The sequence below is a fragment of the Anomalospiza imberbis genome, chromosome 33 (genome assembly GCF_031753505.1).
Source record: "Anomalospiza imberbis isolate Cuckoo-Finch-1a 21T00152 chromosome 33, ASM3175350v1, whole genome shotgun sequence".
NCBI classification, from domain to species: Eukaryota; Metazoa; Chordata; class Aves; order Passeriformes; family Viduidae; genus Anomalospiza; species Anomalospiza imberbis.
Genome location: NC_089713.1, coordinates 848,213 through 861,889, shown reverse-complemented (window position 1 = coordinate 861,889; position 13,677 = coordinate 848,213). Strand labels below are relative to the sequence as shown.

Below are 13,677 nucleotides of genomic sequence, written 5' to 3'. Positions count from 1 at the left end.
ATTTGGCATTCATCATTTTTCAAGTGTCTTATGTTACATTTTACATATTTGTCGTGGTTTGACATGGAAATGAATTTTTTCAGGAAGTTGGGTCAAACCAATCAGTGGTCAGGTTTGGATATTGGCACACTATTTTGAATTCTTCTGATGAAAAGCACCTACTTGGCTGCAGGCTCTTTACTGCCAAGCTCTCAGCAGGGTGGCTGGCTGGAGGTTTGCTTTGTCCCTCATCAGCTTCAAGGAGAAACCATCTCACCACCACAGTGACTGCTCAATGTCCCAGTGCAGAATTTTTAAAACACGGGGCTTCTGTTCCCCTCCTATTCTCCAGCATTAGCCAAGGTATTTCAGAATGTTTGTACTGATTTGCTGAATCCCTCTGGACATTTAGAAAGTAAAACATTACTGAACTGCTTTGCTGGCTGCTTTTGTTTTATTGGGAGCTGCACATTTGAGCTGGTAAAACGGTTTGCTGTTGCTATTCCAAACTTTGTTCACTAACCTACCATGCTATTCTATATGCTAATCTTTTTGTTTCTCTCTTCATTCTCTTTCCCTCACGCATCTCGTCTTTTTCTCATTTTATGAGCCAATTCCCTTTCTCTAATTCCCTTTTTCTGCGTCAAATCCCATATATAACAAAGTGTCAGAGATTTTACTCTGCAAGTTGTTGTATGTAATAAACTTCTGTATATCTTATCCAGCTGAACACAATGGCACCACTTACACGCCCTAAGTGACATGTACATGTTTGGAACGCCCAACGAGAAACACGCTATAAGTAGTTGAGAGTGAGATAACCAGAACCATCAGGGAGATACATCTGAATACCGAACTCCAGGAGCACGATCGATCGGACGGGTTCTGTTCAACTTGCCACAGTGAAGGAACTCCACATGAATAGGTGCAGCCCAGAAAAGAAGAAAGAGACTTTGCCTCAGGCAAGAAAAACCATCTATAAATCACTTGGACAGAACAGTCGGGGTGAACATAGGGGACCCTATGCTGTAGTGGTCAAACCTGTGTCTCACCCAGCGCCGATCCTGGGCTCGGCACTGACCTTTTTTTGATAGTGGCTTTTCGTTGTTTTTCTCTAAATTTATATTTGGACAATTTAATAAATTTTCTTTAATTAATAAATTGGAGCATTCATTTATAACAATCTTGAATCCATCTATAACATACTAAAAATCCTAAAGCTTAAATTTCTTACCCATGTGACATACTAAACTCCTCTCTACAATCTCTACGATCTATTTCACACTTTTGTGGTTTCTAGTTTACCTTGAGGCTTTGGAAGTTTTCTCCATGAATGAGGGTCAAAGTCAGTGCTCCCCTGGGGGTCAGGACACCCCAGAGCAGACAGAGAAATCCTCCCGGTGTCCTGGGTTTCCACAACATCCCTTCCTCCTTTATTCATTATACACAATTCACAGAGTTCTATTGTGACATTTGGGTCTTGGCCAGTCCTTTTCTGTAGGGTATTCAGTGTCACAGTGAGCAGCCAAAGGTGACATATTAGCATTGTCAGCCTTATTTCACATTATCAATTTTTAATTCTATCTGAAAAAAAATGTATAATCATGTTCTATTTTTATATAACTGTTATTAATGATGATAATAATAATAATAATATTATATTTCACTTGCACAAATGAACCTGAGCTCAAGTTTTAACCTTCCTCTGTCCCTCCGTGTGGGAGCATTCCAAAAGCAATTCTTCCTTCTGTTGGTGCTGTTTCCAATGTGCCATTTACAAACTTCACCCACATATTCCCAAACCCACAATTCTTTTCCTTCTTCCACATGCAATTTTTGGATGCATTTGAAGACATCCAGGGGTTCAGCCTCTTTTAACAGAGTGCCCCACTGCTCACAGGGTGCTCTGACCTCAGCCCACTCCAGAGCCAGGGAACTCCAGGGAAGGGCTTCCCATCTGGGAATTTCTGATGGGACTGATTCCTCACATTTACATTTAAAAAGTGGCATTTTGTTGTGATCTGGCCAGACTGTGCCAGTTTTGTTTCCCCAGTGGGCAGGGTCAGCACCAAAGACACAGACACCAACTGAAGGACTCAGTGTCATTGACTGTAGCTCAAAGCAGCAAAGAATCACAAAAGGAGCAGCTCAGCAATGCACCCAGCCAGCAGCACCAACGATTGCAGCAGTGATTAAGAAAGATCCAGCAGCAGTTACCCTCAGGCTTTACCATGCCCCAGATCCACACAGCAGCTGGGGAAGCTGTCACAGCCAAGGGCTGCAGAGCCACTCCTGGACACTGGGAATTCCTGCAGGTGCCTCCAGCCACAGGTGAGGCTCCAGCCTCGCTGGGAGAGGGCCCAGCTCTGACAGTGCTGAATGAACAAACTGACAGCGCTGCTGGTGCGGGAACATCTGGTTTCATCCTCCTCCTGGGTTCCTCCCAAAGCCTGGCCAGGGCCCAAGAGGAACCAAGGGAGGTGACTTTGACCATTCAGCCCCAGACAAGGCCAGATGTCAGATTTCATGGCCTTGTCTGGCTTCTAAACACAGAAAGGTCAATCCATGTTTCACTAATGAGTGGATACATCTATCACAGTGCTAATGACCATGCATATTTCATAAGTGAGCAGAGACAAAGATAACCTTTGGTTGGAAGGTTCATCCAGAGGCCACCTTTGGCTCAGGGCCTCACTCAGGGCTGTTGTCCAGGCCTTGGCACTTCAGGGACGTGGTTTAGTGCTGGGCTCGACACTGCTGGGTGACCGGCTGGACTGGATGAGCTCAGAGGTCTTTTCCAACAGAAAGGATTCTGTGATTCCATGATTCCATCTGCTGCATTCAGCCAGGTCCATGTTAGCAGCATTCATTTGCTCACAAAGTCTCCTCAGGCCCAGCTCTTGTGGCCTGAGGCTTTAGCTCCTTCAGCTCCTGGTGCTCAGCTGCTTCTGCTGAACCGGACGACTCGGAGAGAAGAACACAGTCCATCCAATTCCTTCTGGGACAGGGAGAGGGGAGGCTGTGGAAACAGGAGCAGTGTTTGTTGTGGCCTCCTCTCTGCCCTGCACGCCTTTCAGCGCTTTGAACCAGCCAAGAGCTTTCTCCAAGAGTGCAATGGAGCAGCTGCTCCTGCTGCCGGGTCTGACTCTCTCCAGTCTCTGACCTTGCCTGCTTTTGTCCCTCTTGCTGTGCCCTCTGCTCCCCCAGGGCTCGGTGGCTGCTGCCCAGGACTGTGGGACTGGCACGGATCCAGGGGTCGAGACCCTCCTTTCTCTGCCCTTGGAGCTGCCTGGGCACAGCAGCCATTTCCATCTGGAAGCTGCCCATGGACAGCGAGTCCCCAGCTCTGTTCCTTGCACAACCTCCAGGAGCCCAGGGCTGCCATCTCAAGTCCCTGCTGGCCCTGGGGGCTCCCAGGTGCCTCAGGGTGCTGTGACACCGCTGCACACGGGAGGGAAGAGTGGCAGGGGCTGTGCGGAAAGTCAGCTCCACGTGCTGCTGCTGCTGGGGGGTCATTTGTCCAGGCCTGCCCCAGAGTCAGGGATCAGATCCAGGCCCTGCTGCTGCTCCCTCGGGATCAGCCCCAGTTTGGGTGTTGCTGTCAGGGCCAGCAGAAGCGGTGGCTGCAGCAGCAGGTGCTGACAGTGCCCCAGTCCCTGGGGCTGGAGGGGTCCCTGGGCTGGGGCTGGGAGGGAGCTGCTCCAGCCCGGACTGCACTGCTGAGTGCTGTGCTCTGGGGCTGGGGCTCCCCGCACAGGGGACTGGACTGGTGTGCCACAGGAGACAGAGAAGCTGCAGCTTCAGCCTAACTGAGGTGGGTGCGTGGGCTGGGAAGAGTGGGGAGGCTCAAGGGGATTCACAGAGCTCATCCTGCTGCAAGGACAAATAAAAAGGGAGTGGGAACTCAGCAGTGAGGAGAGCTGAGGGCTGGAGAGCAGCTCTGAATGACACTAAAATCCCACTGGACCTCTGAGACATTGCTGCTCCTCAGCCAGTGACAGGATGAGTCCCTAAGCCTGGGGCTCAGCCTTCCTCGTGGTGAGGGGCACCAAGGAAGGCAACAGTGTGATGGAGACTGCCATGGGCTGGGAACGCACTGGGGGAAAAGAGGGAGCAGTTGGGAAGTAAAAGGCAGGTGGGGGAGAGAACAGTTCAGAGAAGGGCTGAGATACAGCTTGAGCAAGCTGCAAAATGCCATTTGGGGTCATCCCAGATTGATTTCATTTCAGAAGCTATTGAAAAAGTTTATTTTGGGGTGGTGTCATGTTTTCCCTGGGAGGTGTACACTGCACACTTGAGCTGTGTTGCTGAAATGCTCCAGCAGGTCTGTGCTGCAGGTCACCCCATTTCTTCTTTGGCTGATTGCGGCCCGGTGCTGAGCTCCAGCAGAGCCCTGGCAGAGCCCAGAGCAGCCTCAGCACCCGCAGAGCCCGGCTGCAAGGAGAGAAACCAGAAAGCGCCCGTCAGCTGAAGGCTCCTGTCCCCTTGTCCCAGCCGCCCGCGGTGCCCAGGCCATGCTGGCCGTGCCCAGAGCTGTGCCCAGAGCTGCCCATCCCTGCTGCCTTTGGGAGCAGAGCAGGAGGGCAGGACATGTGCCCAGCCTGCAGCCGGCCACGGCACATCCAGCCCTCAGCAGCTGCCCAGAGCAGGATGCTCCTGTGCTCGCTGCCATCTCCCCAAAGCTCTGATCCCACCATGCCAAGCAGACGGGACCCACCTGACGCCATCCCCCGCTGGAAGAAAAGCTGATCCCAAACCATGTCCTCTGTGGATATTCTCAGTTCAGTCAGAGAGAAAACGAGAAGGTTTTCTAACCAGGCGAGAGCCTGGGAGACAGTTGGGAGAGAATGTAAATAATTCTCGAATCTCTCTTGTTGTTCACATTGTTTATAGATAGGTTCTGCCACCGTGCGTCATTCACTGCACACCAATGGTGTGAGATGTTTTTACTCTAGGACCAATGAAATTAGTCCACACGATGTTCTCTATAAATAGAGTGGTGCATTTGAAATATGCACTCTGAAATATGAACTCTGAAATAAATCAGAGTTCATTCTCTTTGCCTTTGATTTGGAGTCATTTTCGTTCCCGTCCTGCTCGACGGCGACACTGCACTACCAAGATTGTGACCCCCAAATCCATCAGTATTTATGTCTCCAGCTGCTTGCACCAATGGCAGGGAACGTCCTCAACAGTGCTGGGGCACAAAGTTACCTTCCACAGGTCATCTGACAGGGCCTTTTTCTCCCTGTGCTTCCTGTCTTTCTCCTTATCTCCTACTTGCAGTTTTGATAGGATTTATTCTTATTTTCTCTTGATCGGTGCTAAAATGCATGTTTCTCTTCCAAGTTTCAGTTTGTTTAGTGATCCTGCCAAGCCTTTTCTCAGAAGCCTTTTTAATGAAATTGAGAGTCAATTTCAGCAATTTTGGTGATTCCCTGTGTGAGTTACACAAATCTCCTGTTAATTAGGGCACCACTTAGGAAGGTACAAAGAGAAAAAGGATGTTTCTGTATGTCAGTTCAGTAGTGGAATATTCATGGATAGAGAGAGTGATTAACTGAATTTTACACGTACTCCTAACCTGAAAGTGCAACAGCTGACTTGGGGAGCAATTAGAGCCAGATCTCTTCTTCTACCTGCCTGTATTCAAATGTAAAGGAAATACAGCAGGGTGAGAATGTTAGTGCTCAGCTCCTAAAGTGCCTTGTTAAGGTGTTGTTAGAGTAATGGAGATAAAAATCTGGGTTCCCATTCCTAATTGTCACTTTCATTGACTCTGAAAACAGCAGAGATGTGCACATCACACTTATCAATCCATTTGGGGGTGTTTTAGGTTTGTAATGTAATAGCATTTTTAGATCTCTAGACAATGCTTCCAGGAGTCTAAATGACTGAATGACTTTCTCCTTTTCTCCTCAGTCTTTGCATTCCTGTGCACCAGAGATCTTCAGTGAATGTGTTCCACTCTACTCCAAGCTGAATCTCTCAGCTGTGTTTACAGTGGTTGTCTGTGGGTCTCTTCCGCACAGCGCAATTTTACAATCTTCATTCCTTTATATCTCTGTTTTCCTGCTCTCTGTGTTATCACAGTTGTTCAGCAAGTTTTCTTTCCAAGAATACTAATCACAATATCCCAAAGGAATAAAAAATGGTTGGATATTTGTCCCCCAAGTATTTACAAAAGAACAACTTAAAAACCTGTATAAATGCTGGATGCAAATTGCAAATAAAAATAAACTTGAGAGTTCTCCCAAAAACCTTAAGAAAAAAACCCCATGTATTCAATAAAAACAGATAATTCATCTGCAGAATACGAAAAGGGGCATGTTCTAGAAGAGAAAATTTGTACAACAGTGCTGCACAGAATGAGATGCTTTCAAGCTTTTTGCACTTCAGGGGCAGTCTCATTCTCTGAACTGTAATGCTCTGCGCATGTTCTGCTCACCATGGCAGCTTTCTGCTCTCCCCTGGTACAGATCATCCTCCCAGCAAAGGGTGAGTGCAGCCACCACAACTCCCAGCACCTTCCCACCCAGCGAGAACCTGAAGGAGAGAGATGGCTTTCACCAGCTGCTGTGTGTTCTAATACTGCCACCTCTCAGCTGCTGAAAGCCTGAATTTCTGTGCCTTTTTCTCCTTCCCCAAATGTTACATTTTGCACCCCAAACCTGCAAACCATTCCTCTCATCAAAGAGGAATGTCTACCTCACCTGTATTTCAATGCCACCCCTTGGCTCAGCCTCCTTTCCTTAGACCTACAACTTTTTTCCCAGTGTGTGAAATGCCTCCTCTTTAGAAAGGCATATTCCAGAACTTAGCAGAACAGCAGGGGTGATGCATGGATTGAGAGCAGCCCTGTGGGGAAGGACTGGGAGATCCTTGAGAAGGAAACATTGGCTATGAGCTGTGTGCTTGCAGCCCTGAAAGCCCTCTGTGGCTGTGACTAAAGAGGGATGTCCAACAGGTCAAGGGAGGGAGTTCTGCCCCTCTGCTCGAGGGAAAGCCAGGAACAGGATGCCCATGGCTGTTGTGGATGTCCCCTCATTGGGAGTGTTCAGGGTCAGGTTGGATGAGGGTCTGAGGAGAGAGGTCTAGTGAAGAGTGGCCCCGAGCATAGCGGGGGGCTTGGACTAGATGATCTCTAAAGGTCCCTTCCATCCCCACCCTTTCTGTCATTTCATCATTTCAGGGCCCACGGGACAGGAAAGACAAAAAATTAAATGGGATCATGGTAGCAAGTTAATGGGGGGATATTCTGGGCCACAGATGCGCAAGGAACTCAAGATCAAACCAGCACCTTGGCCAAGACTCCTCTTAAAGCATGAAATGCACCTCCTGGGGTGCATTAGTTACCCCAGGAAAAAGGGAATATTTTGGTACTCTGAAATTCCAGCTGCTGCCTGCACATTTAGACCGTTAAAAGTCCAATTCCAAATGAAATGGAATATAACTGCATATTTTAAGAGGCACTTTCTCAAGCAAGGAGAAACACCCTCCGCATAACAACACAAAGAAGTCCTGATGAACAAACTTCCGTCTTTTTCCATGTGTATTGTTAAGCACCAAAGTATGGCAATGGACATCCTCCATCTGCACAGGTTTGAAGAGAGATCTCTGCACCCTGAGGCAGAGCCACATGGTGGTTGCACACAGCATCCTTGCCTCACACCAGCCAAGCCTCAAACCAGGAGCAGTTAGTTCCAAGTGAAGAAAGAACTGCTTGGGCTGATGACTCTCAGGGATGACAATAGCCAGAGGCAGGAAGGGATGATGGCACAGCATGGCCCACACGGTGATGGGTCCTGGGCTCTCCAGAGTCATGACAGGGTTCCTCTGGCCCTTGTACCCCACTCTGCTGGGACAGCAACTCCAGGTCCATCCTGAGGCTCTGGAAAGGAGCACAAAGGCACTGAACTCCAGAAACACAGAAACTTGGCAAGTGGAGAGGGACCCGGCACTGTGGGCAAGTGCCGGCGGGAGTGGATGGAGCTGGAGCAAAACATTCCTTCCTGCTTCTCCCTGAAGCAGGGACACAACCCTGTCCCACGGGGTGGGGGACACTCTCACCCCGGGCTGGCCACCAGCACCCAGGTTCTCCAAATCCCAGCACTGCCACGGAAAGGCAGTGACAGAAGGAGACATCATCCAGCCACAGGCCGTTCATGCTGGCAGCTCCCACCACTCCGCTCCTCACAGAAAACCTTGGCAAGGTGTCAGGAGCAGGGATGAGACACGGCCATGGACACATGACACAGGTGGCCAAGGCAGAGCAATATGGAAGTGCAGAAATTTTCTTCTTTCTCCTATCAACATGCACTGGCGTGGACATGGCCTCCTGATGGAGGGTGACATCACCGAGCGCAGGATTGTGACATGTCCCCCCTCGCTGCTTAAATACAGACGTGGGCAGAGCCGGTGCCAGTCTGGCTCTGGCCTGAACTCCTACCGAGCCTGACTGCGAGGTGTGGAGGGTCAAGCCAGGTTTCTCTGGTGCTGAGTGGTGCCTGTTCTTGGCAGGTCCCAGTGCCAGTCCCAGAGCAACCAGCAGGGTTTCCCCAGCCCTGCCTGGCTGGGGCAGAGCGTACCTGCAGCACTGACAGGAAACGTCCCCTGGTCAGACGTGGGCAGGTGACAGGGCTTTAGGGAGGTGGGAGGGTGTCCTTCTCCTTCCTCCCCTCTCCTGCAGGGTGTGACACCGGCAACAGAGAGCAGCCCCTGATCCTCAGCCCTCCCCAACATGCTGCAGCAGCCAAATATGGCCACAGAGACAGATGGCAACTGTGCCATCTGCCAGGACACCTGGGATGACGTGGCTTCTACTCTGCCCTGTGGCCACCAGTTCTGCCGGAGCTGCATCCTGCGGTGGGCACAGACAAATCCCACTGTGCAGAGGAGCAATAGAGACTGTCAGGTTTTCTGATGATGCTGGTGACTCTCTAGAGATTGTCATCACAGCCCCTGAGCAGCTGCCAGCAGCCACGAGCTCATCAGAGCGAGCTCCCGGCGGCCAGGACGAGAACAACCCCCATGGACCTGTGCCGGCCCATCCCTCTTCTCCTCAGGAGACACCAGCCAGAGCTGTCGGCGGTGTCCTGCCCAAGGTCTGGGCAGGACTTTTCCGTCGACGACGGGAACTTCTGGACCCTGTGTGGACTTGGCTGAACCAGAGGATGGAGGCCATCCAAAGGGAGCAGTGGTGGATGGCAAGGAGCACAGAGTGCCATCCTGTATGTTCTCTGTGTGTGTGGGCCAGACCAGGAGGTCATGATCCAGAGTCTGCAGGGCTTCCTGGAGGAACACACAGTGCCACTGGTCCAGGGCACCATCGACATCACTGTGAGACACTGCAGTTCAGGGGCCCAGAGTCTGCTGCACTCCCACGCTGCCGCAAATGAGGATGACAGCCCAGCAGCCAGCAGCTAATCCAGCAGCTCCAGTTCCATCTTCTCCAGCTCCCCCAGCCTCTCCAGACCCAACAGTTCCCCCAGCTTCTCCAGCCCAAACAACCCCAACTCCTCCAGCCCTAACAGCCCCAGACCCAGCTCTTGGACTCTACCCAGCAGCCCTCAAGTGCCCACAGAGGAAGAAGAGGAAGCTGCCACAACGGAGGCCACGCCCAGCAGGGGTCAAAGCCATCCCCCAGTTGTGCCGGTGTCCCCAGAGCAGGACCAGCCCCAGGATGAGGCAGGTCCCTCTGATCCATCTGTCCAGAGCACCAGCCTCAGACCCTCTGGTCCCGCCCAAGGCAGGCACTGCTTGCCTGGGTGGCCCCGGCGGTCCCTAAAGAGAAAGGCCTCGAACTCTCCCCACCCCTGCAGTAGAACTAGCAAGGCTCTTCAGCTCCTTATTTTTAGGAAAATAAATAAATTGTTGTTATTTCCCCCACAGAGTCTCTGGGCTCTGTTTCCTCAGCCTTCCCCTTGTGCCCCACCGTGGGTGGCACCCATGTCCTGTGGGGCACCAGCCTTGCGCCCAGGGCCATATGGGCAGCTTAATTGTCTTCAAGGCCAATCTTGCCTAAGAAGAAGATGCCTGGACTTTCATTCGTCTCAATGTCAATTCCACCCTTGGAGTTTTTCCCGGCTTTGTCCTTCCCAAGGCCGTTTGTGCTAAAATATCTCAATACTCCATCCTGGATCTTATGAGCATCTGCGAACAGCTGTTTTGTGATGCTAATTACATATCACTTTCCCCTATTACTTTTTAACAAATATTTTCTAAAATATCGATATAGTTGCAATTATTGGCGCAAATCATATTAATTTATCACATCTCTATCTGGCTTTGTTTGAAGGTGTAGGCTCAAAGCAAACTCCCTTAGCTCCTCCCTGAGCCCTGGCCAAGAGGAGGATGAAACCAGATGTTCCCGCACTAGAAGTTATGGTAGCTTGTTTATTCAACAGTATAAAATCTGGGCCCTCTCACTTGGCGCAAAGTTGGCGGCCTCGCCTGAGGGTGGGCGAACCACATAGGAATTCCCAGTGACTGGGAGTGCTTCTCCAATCCCTTGGTGTGACAGGGCATCCCCAGCTGACGTGTGTGTCAGGACAATGGTCAAGTGTGAGGGTAACTGGTGATGTATCTTTCTGAATCCCTACAGGCAATCTTTTCTAGTAATAATCAGGTGCATTGCTTAGCTTATCCTTTTGTACTTCTGTGCTGCTTTGCCCTACAGTCAATGACACTTCTTCCTTAAGCTGGGGTGGGTGTCTTTGGTGCTGACCCTGCCAGCAAGCCATTCCCTTCAGAATTGGACTCGGTGGATCCCTTCCAACACAGAACATTCTGTGATTCTGTGATCACTTCTACAAAGTTTGCTCAGAATGAGTTTCAGCTAAAACACTTGGCATTATTTGCTGAAATTAGAGTTGGTAGATGGAACTCTTGTTGGTAAACAATGAAGGGAGAGAACAGCTTCATGTGGGTTTTTGGGGCGTTGCCCCAATTTTGTGGGTTCCTCCCTCCATTTTGGGATCTCACACATCCGTTTTGGGGGTCTCCACCCAGCGATTTTGGCTTCCACTCCTTCCACTTTGGGGTCCCCCTTTAATTTTGTGCACCCCATCCCCATGTTCCACACATGCCCAGCGGCCCCAGTGTGCACTGAATGGCCAGCAAGGGACTGGGGAATGCTGGGACCCACAGTGATGTCAGTCATCCCTCCTGGTTACACACAGGACTCCTCGGCCCTTTTTGGGGTGCCCTGGAGTGCCAAGGCCACGGGGAGGAAATGTCTTTGCTGCCACGCTGGGAAGGATCTTGCTTGGCCCATTATGGCCTCATGTCCCCTGTCTCTCATTGCCCTCTGACAGCCCCTGTGTCCCTGCACCCCTCTCAAGAGCAGGACTTTGGTGCCAGCACCCCCAGGCTCCAAATCCCCGCGTTGGCTCTGTCCCTATGGTATCCCCACGCGGCCGTTGCGCCGGGGCCGTTGTGGCGACAGCCGGCGAGCGGCGCCATGGCGGAGCTGCCGCTGCCCGCCGGGCTCAGAGCCAGCGCCTTCCCCGCCAAGCTGTGGCGCCTGGCGAACAGCCCCCGCGTCCGCTCCGTGCGCTGGGACAGCCGGGCCCGGGGGCTGCTCATCCACCGCTCCCTCTTCGAGCGGGAGCTGCTCAGCCCGGGCGACGCCCACGGGGCGGGCAGTGAGGGGGCGGGGCCGGCCCCGGACTCCTTCCAAGCCACGCAGTTCGGCAGCTTCGTGCGGCAGCTCAACCTCTACGGCTTCCACAAGGTGCCGGGCGGGGTTGGCTCAGCTGAGCCGGGCGATGCCGGCAGCTGGCTCCACTTCAGGAACCCCAACTTTCGCTGCGACCGCCCCGACCTCCTGCTCCGCATCAAGCGCCTGACCAGGGCCAGCAGGCAGCGGCTGGCGGCGGGGCGGGAGGTGCGCAGCCACCAGCCCAGCCGCTTCCAGCAGCTGCGCACGGAGCGGGAGGTGCCCTCCTTCCCCGCCGGGCAGCCGCCCAGAGCCGGTGAGTCGGGGTGGGAGCTCCGGGCGCGGAGGGTGGCGTGGGCTGTGGCCGTGGGCACTGCCCGGCGGGGCAGCAGCGGGCCCTGCCCGTGCCGGGGCTGCTCAGCGCAGCTGCCCCGGCCGGCACAGGGGCTGTCCTTGGGCAAGGCAGCTGTGCCGGCAGGGCCCGGGAGCTGTGCCGGCCGTGCCGGGCTGCCGGGGCTGCGGGACAGTCCCGCCGCGGCTGCGCTCACCACAGCGTGGCCCGCTCGGCTGCAGCTGGCCCTGCCATGCGCCCTGGCTGCCGCTGCTCCTTGCGCGGCCCCGGGGTGCTTGGGGAGCTCTCCGTGAGTGCGTGTGAGCCGAGGGCTCGGTCCTGCTCCGGCCCAGCTGGAGGGAGTCTCCCGTCCCTCCGGGGCAGTGGGGAAGAGAGCTGGCAGTTGGCTTTCTGGCAGTTGCCTCCTTCCAGGGAAGGGCAACGCGGGAGAGTTTTCCCAGACAGTTGAGCGAATAGGGGAGAGCTCACTAGACCAGCAGCTGCTAGTTGAATAGCCCTTGAACGTGTTGGTTGTTTCTTTTTTCTTTTTTCTCACCCTGCTTGGGAGGATGGGGGCTTTTGTTTTCCCTGACAGATGTACAGTTGCTGCCAAGGGAAACACGCCCAAAGACCAGCTTTCCCTTTGCTTCCTTTCTTCTTCCCATTCCTACACAGTGCTCTCCTACCAGGACCTCGCTGCTCCTCACCTCAGGGTTTAGAGCTGCCTCCAGGCGCTTCCAGGCAAAGTACAGGTGCTCAGGAATCTGAGGTTTTCCTAGCATCTCCCCAAGGAAGTCTTTGTCTCATCTGGACTTCTTCGGGTTTCATCAGAGCAACCAGGAAGGGCAGATTTAATCTCAGCTGTGACCTTATCATTCAGCTGGTTCCCCTGGAGCTTAAATGCCTACCTGAGCTCATCCTTCCGCTGGTTCCTGTAGACCATCACAGCCCTTCCATGGCCTCTCCACAGAGAAGCTGCTGCACATCTTCAGAGCAGCACTTGCCAGCCTGCAGCCCATCAGACAGGGAAAGAGTTTCTAGCCTTCCTCTTCAAACAGGTCCTGGTTAATGACCCTTTGAAGTGTTTTCCCGCAGTGCTCTGTCATGGGTAGATCTCAAGTGAGAATCAGGTAGAAAGTGTCAAGTCGCCTAGGAAGAAGGACCTTGAAAACAGAGACTCTGCCTGCTTTTCCTGTCCTTGCTGCAGACTGGGAGGGTGTTGGGGGCATTTTCCAGACAGCCTCTCTGTAGGGGTACAAGCACAAAGCAAAAAATACTGCCTGACAAGTGGTCAGTGTTAGGTGCACTCCCCTCTTCCTTTGAATGAAGCCAAACTAGGACGGTGATAGAATATTGCAGATGTTTGAGACTGTCTGCCCTGCAAATCAAGCCGTGCCATTGAAATGAGCTCTGTGTGCTCCAGAACCGCTGCACCAGCAGAATGCGGCCTTGCCCACAAGGCTGTTTTCAGAATAAACTCACTGTATAATTTCAGTGAGTGTGTCTGAGGATCTGGGCTCTTCCTGGGTGAATCTACATTCTGTGGTCTTTTGTGATGAGAAACTCAAGCAGCCAAATCCCAAAGCTGCTGGGAAGATGCAAAAGGCTGTGATCATAAAGTGTGTGTGTGTCTGTGTCTGTCTCTATCAATTTTACAATCCATGCTTTCATCTATATACATGTCCATCAGGATAAGTATTTTGTGAGA

The 13,677-nt window shown here is 52.4% G+C and overlaps 3 protein-coding genes across 3 annotated transcripts in view; 2 read left to right on the top strand and 1 right to left on the bottom strand.

Moving 5' to 3' along the window:
- The window catches only part of LOC137463965 (zinc finger protein 208-like), a 1,270,300-nt gene that overhangs the window by 500,651 nt on the left and 755,972 nt on the right, over window positions 1-13,677 (top strand). The gene's annotated exons all lie outside the window — the stretch shown is intronic.
- Window positions 1-13,677, bottom strand: part of LOC137463966 (zinc finger protein 271-like) — a 1,077,684-nt gene that overhangs the window by 509,093 nt on the left and 554,914 nt on the right. The gene's annotated exons all lie outside the window — the stretch shown is intronic.
- Window positions 11,415-13,376, top strand: LOC137463971 (heat shock factor protein 5-like). Its single transcript, XM_068175313.1, has 2 exons — window positions 11,415-11,954; window positions 12,908-13,376. Exons 1-2 carry the CDS (start codon window positions 11,441-11,443, stop codon window positions 13,036-13,038), a joined length of 645 nt encoding a protein of 214 aa, XP_068031414.1. The 5' UTR covers window positions 11,415-11,440; the 3' UTR covers window positions 13,039-13,376.